This window comes from Orycteropus afer, unplaced genomic scaffold, assembly GCF_000298275.1.
Source record: "Orycteropus afer afer isolate SDZICR_OR568_19922 unplaced genomic scaffold, OryAfe1.0 scaffold00172, whole genome shotgun sequence".
Lineage (NCBI taxonomy): Eukaryota > Metazoa > Chordata > Mammalia > Tubulidentata > Orycteropodidae > Orycteropus > Orycteropus afer.
The window spans coordinates 2405715-2419324 of record NW_006921759.1 but is presented as its reverse complement, the minus strand read 5'-3'; the positions used below and the strand labels follow the sequence as shown (position 1 = coordinate 2419324).

The window sequence follows — 13610 nt, the reverse complement described above, 5'->3', positions numbered from 1 at the left end:
GGGTTTGAACCGCCAGCCTTCTGGTTAGCAGTCAAGTGCCTTAGCCACTATGCTACCAGAGCTCCCACAACCACGTTAGTGAAGAGAATCCTTCAGATCTACACCTGTCCCACAGACTCGGGACTTGCCGGCATCCCAGCTTCCAACACCATGTGATCCATTTCCTTAGCAGTTTGTGAATTCTGTGAGACATTATAGTGAAATACATAACACTAAGAAGGAGGGAGTGTACTGCGGGGAAGAGGAGGAGTTGGTATTAGAGATGATGTAGTGGTACAGCAGTTTGGAAAAGCTGGACATTTGGGACATCTTTAACCTCCGCCTGATAGGGCATAGTGCCTAAGGCATTTGACTGCCAACCAGAAGGCTGGCAGTTCAAACCCACCAGTCACTCCTTGGAAGGAAGATTGGGCAATCTACTTCCGTAGTGATACTGCCTCTGAAATCCAAGGAGGGGTTACTATGATTTGGATCCAACTCAATGGCAGTGCATTGCATTGCTTGTGCTTGATAGGGACCAGCCTTGTGCTGATCCTTCTAAAAGAAATGATTCAAGCACCAGTGCTTATAAGTATGCATGGCACATAGTGAGTAGTTGAATATCTATTGCATTCATTCCATTTAAGAAAATAATTATCTATGTTATTATTCAGGTATAATCTTATCTTAAGAAACTATAAGAGAAAACAGATTATATATTCAAGCCTCATCAAAACAGAAACCAGTAGCTAGGCTTTTTAAAAATGTAAGGCAAATGTTCAATGTTTGCTCTATTTACAAGCAGTTACAAACGAAAGGAGGAGGAGGGTACAAAGAGCAGTATGTTTCCAGACTCATAATTGTAGCACCTTACAGAAAATAATGCTTGGCTTTCCACCTGAATATTATGTCTTTTAAACCATACCTTTTACAAAACATATGCTAGTAAAATGCTATCTGTATGCTTTAGGAAAGTAAGCTAAGAATACTCATGTGATCTGAGCATAAAAAGATAGGTACTTTAAAATGAAAACAAACTATGAAAAGCTTTCAAATGCTTTGAATAAATTGTATTTAAGCTTTAAAAACACTGACACTATGGTTACTAGCATCTGATAGCAATTTCTAGTACTTTGGGTATTCTGTTACCTAGCAAAAGCTCAGATCTCCAAAATGCAAAAACAGTCTAAGGTACAGACACCAAGTATTTAAAAAAAAAAAAAAAAGATACATTTAACATCCTCTATTTATACAGTCACTATATATATATGCCTTACCCAAAGGACAATAATTTTGCTAAAATATTAACTGGAGCAGAATTGAACACTTAATATCATGGACCTCATTTAAAAGATTTTTGTTGTACCCACATTCACATGGGCCATGGAAATCATCTTAATATGCAAAATGATTATTAATGTGCATTTAAAGTAAGTTTTTTATCTGTCATATAGCCTCACTTATTAAATTCATCCAGTAACCACTGCATGCCTATTACTTGCTTGGAAATATATTAAAACTGAAGTATCTAAAGTGACTAGTAAGAAAATAAAGGCATCAACCATAATACTTGGCTTTTTTCTTTTTTTTTTTTTACCTTATTTGGTGACTTCAATGGTGAGATGGCTATTTTATTTGGTGTCTGTGTTGTAGAATTTAAAGTTGATCCAATAACACCACTTTCAGATATTGTGATAGTCTTTGATGGAGTTCCAGGAGTAGACTGTGAAAGAACCCTACCTGCAAATGAGAGGCAGCACATCAGTTTGACTTTTTCAATGATAATATAAAAATTTATGCCATGATGATCTATATCTATAAGGACTGTATAATATGTTCACTATTTAACATGTATCAACACATGAACTTAATACTGAGTCCCTAGTAAACTGTGACTACAGGGAGCTCTGGTAGCATAGTGGCTAAGACATTTGCTTGCTAACCAGACCGCTGGCGGTTCAAACCCACCAGCCACTCCTCGGAAGGTTGGGCAATCCTACTTCCGTAGTGATACTGCCTCGGAAACCCAAGGAGGGGTCGCTATGAGTCGGATTTGACTCGAGGGTACATAACAACAACAACAACAGTAAACTGTGGTGAATCTAGCAGAATAAGATAATGCTTCTAATTAATACTTAATACCAATTTACATAAAACCTACAAAACACTTCTATTCATGTTCTTATCAATAGTGTTAAGTTATATGTATCAGGACTAAAAAGCAACACACTCTGTATAACACAACTCCTGAAAGTCAGTACTTGAACCCAAATCTTAAAACTTCAATCTCTATATTATATTACACTATAATAAGGGAGCTCTGGTGGTACAGTGGTTAAGGCATTTGGTTGCTAACCAAAAGGTCAGTGGTTTGAAACCACCAGCTGCTCCATGGAAGAAAGATGAGGCAGTCTTCTTCTGTAGATTTACAGTCTTGGACACACTATGGAAGTCACTGTGAGTCAGAATCAACTTGATGACATTGAGTTTATACAATATTACACTATACTATAGCTGTCTTCCTATTTGAACTTAAGCCATGTAACATATAATTTAAATCGACACCTATAGAAAAGATACTTACGAAATTAATTTCAGTGCTATTTGGTTTACCACTAAACTGATTTTAGACTGCCTAAAGAAAAAAAGAGCTTCTTCTGGCTGCTCTAGTCAGATCCCATCAGGAATACTTTGTTCTCTTCTAGATAATACCCTTTTTAGAAACAATATAGAAAAACTACAGTGTGTCAAGGTAGATTAAGCATTAGAAATCATTACAATGGGTTGAAATACCAGGAATTTTTTTCTAGGCAAGAGAAAACGACAATTCTCCAAATTCTTGAAAGACTATGTAGATAGTCACAAATGCCATTCACCAATTATTTCTGGTTCCCCTATTCTGGGCACATGGTAGAAGCGTGCTTACTGCCCCCTGTAGCTGGGTTGAGGCCATGTGATTAGTTTTTGCCAATCAGTTTATAAGTTCAAGTGGTATGTATCATTTCTGGGCCAGAAGATTTACTGCCAATGTTAAGACGTAGCCAAAGCTTTCTTTCCCTCTGGCACATCTGAGATGCCGGCTACTCTGTCAGCCTGGATCCCTGAGAGACAATGATGAGAAGAGTCCCTTTCCTACTCATGTAGGACATGTAAATAATAATGAAGTATGAATTAAAAAACATGAAACTTTGGGGTTTTTTAAGCTTCCAAAACTTAGAGGTTGTTTATTAAGACAGTAAAACTGAGATTATCCTGACTGACACAGGCTGACATGTTGATGAATTAGAACTGATCTGTACCATATGAGATGTAGCACTAGAACAAATGCATAAAAACAGAGAAGGTCAGCTCAGTGTAAGAAAAAACTTGAAACAAACATTTCTAATTGAAATGAGTATTTCAACAGGAATGAATTTCTAGTCACTAAACAGGTTCCAAGCACACTGGCCAATCTGGACAGTTAAATCTACTGGCCAAAAAGGGAATGCAAGCACCCAACAAGGAGACGAAGCGAATAACTCAATTATCTCTAAAATATTTCTAAACTTTAGATGCTACAATTTAACTTACAGACTGCCAGAAATGAAGGAGAAAGGAAGAGGGAGAATAAAGGGAAAAGAAGAAACAAGGGAAAGATGAAGGGAGGGAATTAAGGAAAGGAAAAAGGAAAGACGGGATGGATGGAATTAGCAACTTCTGAGCCACTTTTCCTGAAAACAATACCAAAATATACAGTCTCTTTAAAAAAACAAATAAATAAAATGGAATACAGTTTCATCTGACATTTATAAAACATTTTAAATTTAATTTTTTAAATTTCTTTCCAGTACATGGTTACATTTAATTTTGTTGACACATTCCTTAATGAATTTCAGCTGAATGTTCCTTACATGCTGTCTTTACCTGAATTACAAGTAAACAAATCAATGCTACATAAGCGAACGAAGTTCCAGCAAATATTTTTAGGCCTCCCTAAAGTGCTGAGCCTGCCTGAAATAACATGATCGTCCGTGCTGGAAAAAATTTACCAAAAGACACAGTTTAATAAAATGCTCTCATCATTTATAGTATTAATATAATGTCATATTTGTCAGGCATTATATACTTTGCAGAAAATGTTCATATTGGAAATCCTCAATTCCTGAGGATAAAGATACCAAGAAAAACACCACTTAAAGTGAATTTACTTTTACAAGAAAAAAATTTTACCTAATTATTGTAAGCTAAAAGTCTTTTTACTTATATTTAACAAAATCTATTAGCTCTTAGGAGCTCTGGTAGCATAGTGCCTAAGGCACTTGACTGCGAACCAGAAGGCTGGAGGTTCAAACCCACCAGCCACTCCTCGGAAGGAAGGTTGGGCAAGCCTACTTCCGTAGTGATACTGCCTCGGAAACCCAAGGAGGGGTCGCTATGAGTCGGGGCGACTCAACCGCAAATAACAACAACAACAACATTAGCTCTTAGTATAAACAAGGAACTGTTACGATTGGGGGAAGGGAATTTTTCTGCAAAGTATATGACAACACAGTGACAATCTGTGTTTGACAGGCATAACGTGATCACATAAAAGGTCATTCAAAACATTTGAAGATTTTATTAATTTTCCTAAGAATTCTCTATTAACCTTTGAAATTGAAGTTATTCTCTCTTTGAGGTGCTGACTTGGTTATCATCCAGATAGCATGTCTTCTGGTTATCTAATCTAACCTCAGACTCCCATTTATTCTTAACTCCAGAGACTGATTCAAGTAAGTATGCAAGAGATATAATTTCACATTGAAATCAATTTGCAAGGCTTCTGTATTCTAGTGTCAGGTGTTCTCCAAGAATTAAGAGACATACTCCTAAAGGCTACTGATGTGATAGGCTGGGGGAGGGGTTAGTACATTTGAGTACGGACTAATTCTATAAGAGATTATAGTTCATTAGTGAGTATTTTCACATTGAGATGAAGTTTGCTCCTCTGCAGCAACTTTGTACCTTTGGAGCTCTGGTAATCACAACCTCAGTATCTCATTTAACCACCTCCCAAATTTTGTGAGGTGGTTTGGAGATTACATTTTACAAAACTAAGATGGACAAATAATACATTTACTCAAGATCACAGAAAAAAATCAATAGAAGAGTCATAATTAAAACCAGCTATCCTAATACCTCCTACCATACCATCACACTACAACCATGATATACTTATTCATTCAACAATCACCTTCACTGAACCATCAGAAACTGTGCTATGTACTGGAGAGAGACAAAAAATTACCACCAAGAAAATCCTAAGTGGAATAGGGGAGACAAAAAAGAAAACCAAGTATTACAACACAGTGTGATTAATGGGCAAGTTTAAAGTTACTATGAAATTTAACAGAAGGTTAATTACAGATAGATATTTGGTAGGAATAATCAAATTTTATGAGAATACATCAGACGTGGTCAGAGGAAGAGCACCTAACTAAACCCAGGGGAAAAACTTCCAAGACAGGTAGAGACAAACCACATATTAAAAGTACGAGTTAGCCATAAGGAAGGGCAAAGAAAGGCACTCCAAGTAAAAGGCACAGTGCCAAGATCCTAAGTCCTTGAGAGAACACAATCCATTTGGTAATCTCTTTAAAATAAGCTAAATCACCAGGTCTGGAGCTGACAGGAGGTAAAAATGAGAAAGGTATGTGTGAGATCATAAATTCCTTTCATGCTAAGAAAGCACTGGTATTTAAACTTGACTCTGACACAAATGGGTAAGGCCAAGAAAATTTGAGGCCAATAGTATGTCAAGATTAGATTTGTATTTTAGAAAAAGCAATTGCAAACAGGTATGTTTATCTTGACCAAAAGATAGAAAAAGATACCCATCTTCAATGAGAAGCCCAAAAGTCAGAAAAATAACCAACCTAAGTGTACTTCTAACAAGCATTAGCTGCAATATAAAGATGATGAACCCTCCTCATCATAAGACAACTCAACAAGCACAACTACTTTAATGGTTTAACATTTGGCTTATATGAATTTAAAGCAGCTCTGGTGGCGTAGGGCCTAAGACATGTGACTGTTAACCAGAAGACTGGCAGTTCAAACCCATCAGCCACTCCTCAGAAGGAAGACTGGGCAATCTACTTCCACAGAGATATACTTCGGAAACCCAAGGAGGGGTCGCTATGAGTCAGGAACAACTCACCAGCAGTAAGTTTGATTTTTGATTAGTTAAAAATATAATTTATCCCTCCAAACAGAATTGAATGCCAATAATCCTAGTGAATTGTAGAAGACTACCTCTATCCATTTTGGTAGAGTTGATAACTCTGTCTATAATTAAAAGGTGAAGCTACAATCATTCTGCAACATATTATAAAGGGCTCAAAGACTCAGCAAACAATATCCATGATAGCCAAATATAAATAAGGTAGACACTTAACATTACCCAACAATTCATTTGGACACTTCTACAAATACCACTACTGTTTAGTATATACTTTTACCCCAGAACTAAAAATTTTAAGGGACTCTCTAAAATTCAAAGAGAGTAAAGAACTTTCATTGAAACATTCCTACAAGTTAACCCCCTCCTCCTGTCCAAGGTCTCCCATTGGACTGCTGGTCCCATTTGTTCCTCAATACATCCTATCCTTGCTCATTGTCAGCCAGCTGCAACCTATTTCTTCAACCAGCACCAAATCTAAACTCTTTAAAATCTTTCCTCTGTGATTGTATCTGCCTCCCACAAAAGCCCTCTAGACACCAGCCAAACTTTAACACCATCACCAACTTTCTCTACTGAGGCCCAAAAAGAAAGAGCTCACTCACCCAACACTAACTTCAAACTATAACCTTTTCATCTTTTCTTTAAATTGCTGAAATGAGAAGCCTCACTACATACAATTCAAAGCCTGAGGAAAATGGCAAATCACTGCCATTGGCTTCAGAGTTGTCTACTGTTAATACTGCCTATAAATTTATCTAAGTGAGCAGTTAGATGGTTTTAATATATACTCTAGGGATCTGAAGCACCCTCACCAAAAATACACATGCAAAGGATAAGTAATTAGCATTTGAAAGTCTCTAATCAAAAGTCTACCATCCAGAGTTGTTTCCACAAGCCTTTAGCACAATGGAAATTAGAAATGATCTTATACCTGGCAAGAAGAGTAAAGTCACTATACCTGTGAATTAAAGACAAGTCACCATTGTTGTGTGATTTTTTCTCTAGAAGTATGGAGCTGCTTAAATACCTACATCTCTGGCAAGGATGATTTAAAAAAAAAAAAAAACTACTTACTATCTGGCAGGCAAGGAGAAGACAGAGAGCTGGACTTGATCAGACCATTATATTTCTAGGGGAAAAAGAATCAGTAGTATTTGGAAGGAAGGATAAGGAAGCATTTGAGGACAGGAAAGGGGTGATTATTAATGCCAAAGTGAAAGGGTCAATAAATAGAGATTTCAAAGTCAAAGAACTGCTAGACTGGGAGTCTGAGGTAGCTAAACTGAAGGATTAAAAAGAAAGGAATACTTGAAGATAAGATTTTGAGGTGTTGTAGTTATTAGTGATGACAAATTTTAAAGTATATAATGAAAGAGAACTGGGTCACCCTAAGGAGTTTGCTGGTAAAAGTAATATAGCTATAATTTGTTATCACTTAAGTAATTATCATTGGGACAATTTTCTGTTCATAGAAAACAGTATATAGGGCACATTAAAATACTGAAACCAAAATTTCAAACAGAAACCATGAAATACTATACTCCAATATGTATGAATTTAAATCTACTAGACTTAGCACATGTACTTAGAGACAAACTGCCTTGGGTCAAATCCCAGCTCTGCCATATATTAGTCTGTTTCCGCACTGGTAAATCAGGATGTTATCCTATCTCATAGGACTGCCAGATTACATGGGTCATTATAGGTAAAAGATCTTAGAACAGTGCCAGGTACACAGTAAACGATATATAAATGTTAGCTAATATTTTTAGAGTTTAGTATTTGGATACTTTCATTGTAAAATTCTACCGAAAACTAAGGATAGACTAAAGTAATGGACGATTTTGAGATAAGGCACTTTGAAATACACATTGAGTAAACGTGGCATTTCTTATTAAGTAGTTTGGTTTATATTAATAAGCTATACTTGCTGCACTAAAATGTTTTAAGGTGGGAGAATAGCCTGTTTTAAACCTAATAAACCCACCAAACCCACTGTCATTGAGTTGATTCCAACTCATAGCTACCTCCATTGGATTTCCAAGAATGTGAATCTTTACAGATATAGATTGCCTCATCGTCCTCCCACAGAGCAGCTGGTGGGTTTGAATCGCCAATCTTCCAGTTACCAGCCATTACCTATTATGCCACCAGAACTCCTTTCTAACCTAACAGGAAGGTAAATATATAGCTTAATAAACCATAAAGAAATATAACCTGCAATGACTGGTGGTGATACTTGAGTTGTCTGTCCTGTAACTGGTTTACTATTAATTGGTTTTGCAAAGATCAGCTTCGTGATTACAGGACCAGAGGTTGGTGTTCGAGGCTTCTTAGCAATCTGAAACATATAAATAACTGTGAAGACCATTTGCTTCTATAAAATACCTATTCAATCAAAATTTAGACAGAAGAGCCATACACAATAGTACAGGAAAAACCAGCTTATTTGACAAAAAGTATTTAAGGGTTAATATTTAAAACATGTAAGATGCAGCCATTCATCAAAATATTAATATGAGCACATAAGCACATATATAATAACACCTTTCATTTTATTATAAAAACCCTTATATTTAGCTTCTGGGATATATGCAAATGAAGAAAACTAAACTAATATTTAATAATAAGAAGAATACCATGGCATTGCAACATTCTTTTTCAAAGTAAATTATTCAATAATAAAAAAGAGGGAATAGAGTTATTTAAGAAAGTATAGTATAAATAATGAAGCTGCCTGTAAATATAATTACATTGGCCTCTTGAAGCAAAATATAAATACACATGAAAGATATATTTATGATTAGATTTTCAACTTCAAACCTATACATCAGAAGTAGATAAAGGAAGAACTGAACAAGTGAACGTATTCTGGTACAAAGAGACAAGTTTGATTAGAACAAAGGCTATTCTAAAGGCAAAGTCTCTAAAATATTATTTACGAAAATACTGTTTACTATACTCTAAAGGCCTAGAAGGGAGGGTCTATATTTTCTTCATAGAAGTTACATGCCAGCACTAAAATGAAGTTCTCTACTAATCAAGGAATATAGAGTTACCAGTATTTTTAGATTGAAATTATCAAATATGCAAAGAAAAACCTTCCTCTGAAAGTTAGAAGCAGAAATTTAGCTTTGATAAAAATACAAATCATAGACTTTTAGAACAGGAAGGACATTAAATATTACCTTTTGGCAGATATGGAAAGTGAGACTCTGAACAGACATATTTATTATTAGTTATAATGACTCAAAAGGAATAAACATGAGCAACTTGAGTGACAGAAATATATCAGAAGCTATAATAGCTTATAGAATTAGCTAAATATCAGTTCTTGGTGTACAAGTTATAAACTAAAATGAAGTAACATTTTCTTATACTCAGAATACATTAGTTTCTTATATTCAGAACACAAAAAGTAAATGAAATACAAATCACGTCTTAAAAACAAAACAAGGAGAATCATTACTGTATTTTTTAAATACACACAACTGATAAAACTATTACAAACTCAAATAAATCCATAATTCTATTTTTAAAAGCTGGTACAGTTTAAAGTGATATACAGGGAAAATATTGCCCAAGAGCATTTACAGGTCTAAAACTCTAAAATAAGTTAGCACTTGACCTACTAGCATTAGTGATTTAAAAAAGTAGAAGTAATGAAGTTCTTAGAAATCCAAATAACCTTAGCTATAAAGTAAACATTAAGAGTCTAGAGTATTTCTCCATTTGTAACCACATTCACAATTATATAACTTACAGGAATACTTACCAAGCAAGACAAAAATTTAAACAATATAGCCAAAAGCACATAAATTATTCAAATGTACAATCTCATCTTGTCCTTGTGGCTACGTTTCTTTAGTGATGCACTGCTGAAAATAACAATTTGCAGTTCCATTAAAGAACCATGAATTTCTTCATTATGAATGCTAAACTATCCTAAAACAACATTATTTTATTAAAAAGTAAAAAGGATCATTTTTTAACAATTTTATCTAATCAGGAGATGAAAAACAAAAATATATCAGAAAAGGAGATTTACAAACGAGGTAGCCAAACGTTATCAAATAATGCAGTGAGGTAATTTTTGACATTGTGTTGGATGGATTCAGAAGTAAGGAGTTATACTGTTCTGACTCCTATCATTTACTATTCTTATATACTACACACATGAAACATAGGAAAGTGTTTATGTATTTGTAACTAAGTATACCTATAACTCTTTGTTTCTGCCTCTGGCCACAACTATCACATCTTTCCTTTATTTCTCAAGATGGGTTTTCTTCTTCCTCCTTTACCTGCTATCTATACCTGGTCAGTCTTAATATCCTGATGAAACTTAAGACAATGATGAGGATTGTTTAAGGAAAAAAAAAAAAAAAATCAGAGAATCATACTAAACTCAAATATTCTGGTGCCTAAAAAGGAAAAACACACATGTGTAGCTTTTTACTTTCTGCCAACCCTCGATGTATCAGAGGTTTGCAGGTTACTTCTGACTTGGAAAGATCTGAGTTGCGTAAAAATAATTAGAGAAGTAGAATAATACTCGTAATAGGGTTTCTTCTGTTTTTGTTAAACAGAAGATCTTTGTCATATACAAATAGAATCAGGTTTGATGAAAGCAACAACAATAAAACAAGGTATACTAATTAGATCCCAGTCTTAGTTTTTATTATTAGTATTTAGGGAATTACCATAGAAAACTAGTAGAAACAGCCCACTGGTCATGTAAATGGTATGCATACATGGCTGTTACAAATGAAAAAAGTGACAACCTAGTTTATGTTTTCAGTTTCTTGTGAACATGGTTATTTATGATCCACATTATCAAAGCCAGTTAAGTTCTGGTAGACTAATAAAAACAAGTTCCAAAACTAATAAACATCAGCTGAGGACAAGATGCTTGATAGTGATAGGATATCTCATGAAAGAGACCCCCATCAAAAGGAAGAAGTAAAAGGAAGCCAGAGATAAGGGGGACATGATAATGAACAAGAAAGAAAAGGGCACTAAAGAATCTTTAACAGTGGTAGAAGGGACTAGGGCAAATTACAAGGGTTAAGAAATCTTACAAAGTTCTTAAATACAAAGTCCATGAAAAATATTTTTAATTTTTTGTCAATATAGTAACAAAAGCATTACTTCTAATATCAGCTGAGAGTGGATACCTCCCCAAGCCTTATTACTTCCTTATATACCTGCTTTACTACTTTTAACTCATAACTCCCTCTCTCTTCAAGGAGGCAACTCTTTCAAACAGGGCACAAATTCGTGTTCTCTGGTCTCAAGTGGATAATAGTGTTTCTGAGAGTAGTGGTAACCTAAAAAGGCCTACTGGAGCATGAGAAACTGGGAACCATTTAATAAATGTTCTGGTAACCTTCTCTCTTAGGGGCCTATTCATATAATAATAGGTAGCAATTTGAAGGATCCTCAACCTTTTGGAAAAAACACTAGGTACTTACTTTTTTACCATATATTTCAGCATGATTGAAAAGCCATCTTACAATAAAGTGACAAAGTCAAAGACAGTAAATCACCCAAAATTCCATAGCTAATAGAGTAACATAAAAAAAAAAAAAATCAAAATTCACTGCTCTGGAGTCAGATTCGATTCATAGTGACCCCTCCCTGGGTTTCTGAGGCAGTATCACTACAGAAGTAGATTGTCCAATCTTCCTTCCAAGGAGTGGCTGGTGGGTTTGAACCTCCAGCCTTCTGGTTAGCAGTCAAGTACCTTAGGCACTATGCCACCAGAGCTCCTTGGTAGGGTAAATAGAGGTAACTGAAACCTCTGTTATTTTCTATCATGTGGCATTGCCTTTTCCATATCGCAAACATGAAAGATGGCAATGGACAATAAAGTCTGAAGATGTAGCCCACGCTAGCTAGTACACATTACTATTGGCTCCAAGGGTTTCTCAGAGCAGCAAAGTTTAAAAAAAAAACCAAATTGTCTGAATCATTCTTTAGCAGCCCAGCAGTAATTCTGGCATCTTTATTCCAGCAAAACATCCTTGTAATCAAACCACCACAAAAATAAAATGGATCTTAAAAGGAGTGGAAGGCTATAACAAAAACAATTAGAAAAGTAACCAAAATTATTTTTGCTGTAAGTTCTCTGGCAAAAATTTTCACAAGGAATGAACATATCAAACTTTAAAAAAACTCACAATTACTAAAAGCAACATTCAAAAAATTCAGTAGCAACTGTATATTTAATCACCCTACAAACACAACTACAAACCAATTTAATTTTTTAACATGCATTTTAATTAATAAGCCCCCGTTTTTGTTTTTTTTTTTACCTGTACTGTTTTTAACTGTTGGGTCTGTACCACAGAGGGCTGAGTTGTAGTATTAATCAGTTGATTTCCTGGGGTCAATGCTGAGACACCAATGACAGGTTTCACCTCTGGCCTCCCTCCAATGGTAACTACTTTAATTTGCTGTGGTGGTAACTTTGCGTCTCCTGACTGGGCCTGAGTTGTAACTTTCTGAGCCTGGGGTAGTTGGCTATGGGGTAGTGCTAAAACAATTGGTGAACCAGACTTGCCCAAAGTTGTTAAAATTAACTTCTGTCCATCTGGTTTAAGGGTCTGATTGCCAAGTTTAAGATCAGATGTCTGTGATACTTTGTTTAAAATAATCTGATTGGCTGATATAGTCACAGGAGTCTGAGCACCAAGTTTTTGAAGGCCACTTGGAAAAGCTGGTTTCACTGTGGTATTAGAATCTGCTTTAGTAACTGTGGTATTCACTGCAACTTGGTTAGTGTGGTTACTGTACACTGTAATTGGTTCCGTGGAAATGGGCGTGGCTGTAGAGTCACCAGTAGAATTTATGTTGACAATTTCTTCCAGTTCTGTCTCCATGGGAATTGGGGATGAAACAATAACAGCCTCAATACTATCATCATCCACTAACGTTATACCAGTGTCCATTATCTCCTCTGGAAGCAAACTATTCACCTCAGCTGGCACCACCTCCATGATCGTTCTCCTGCTAGAAAGTTGATCAGGCACTGCAATAAAAGTTGGAAAATGAAGAGGTTACTGAGTTTCAAAACAGATTTAAAAGAAAAAAAATTACTCAAGTAAAACACAAGTGGCAAAATAACCATTTTTTTATTGATATATAATTGAGTGAAGGCTATTCTTGATGCTTATCTGGGTTCAACAGCTTTAATACATCCTCAACATTCAAGTACCTGAAATAAAGTCATAATAGACCCAAAACTAGAAGCATATATTCTCATTTGCTCATGTCTCAACCCAAAAGTATACTGCATTCAAGTAATGTTAAGTCACGTAATTATAGGAAATGCATTTCCGATACCCTCTCATAAAACTTCTTAATCTCTGATGTGTCTGACCACCTTATTTCTTCCCAGCTGTGTACTCCCTCTCCATAGACAGAC

General features: G+C 35.4%; 1 protein-coding gene across 1 annotated transcript in view; it reads right to left on the bottom strand.

The window, feature by feature from the left end:
• The window catches only part of LIN54 (lin-54 DREAM MuvB core complex component), a 108157-nt gene extending 94951 nt beyond the window's left edge, over nucleotides 1-13206 (bottom strand). Inside the window, exons 1-3 of the mRNA XM_007946811.2 lie at nucleotides 12499-13206; nucleotides 8399-8522; nucleotides 1577-1719 (exon numbers count right to left, since the gene is read on the bottom strand). Coding sequence (XP_007945002.1) covers nucleotides 1577-1719; nucleotides 8399-8522; nucleotides 12499-13182 — 951 coding nt within the window. The 5' untranslated portion in view covers nucleotides 13183-13206. The remainder of the gene's footprint in view (nucleotides 1-1576; nucleotides 1720-8398; nucleotides 8523-12498) is intronic.
• Nucleotides 13207-13610: the final 404 nt, after the last annotated feature.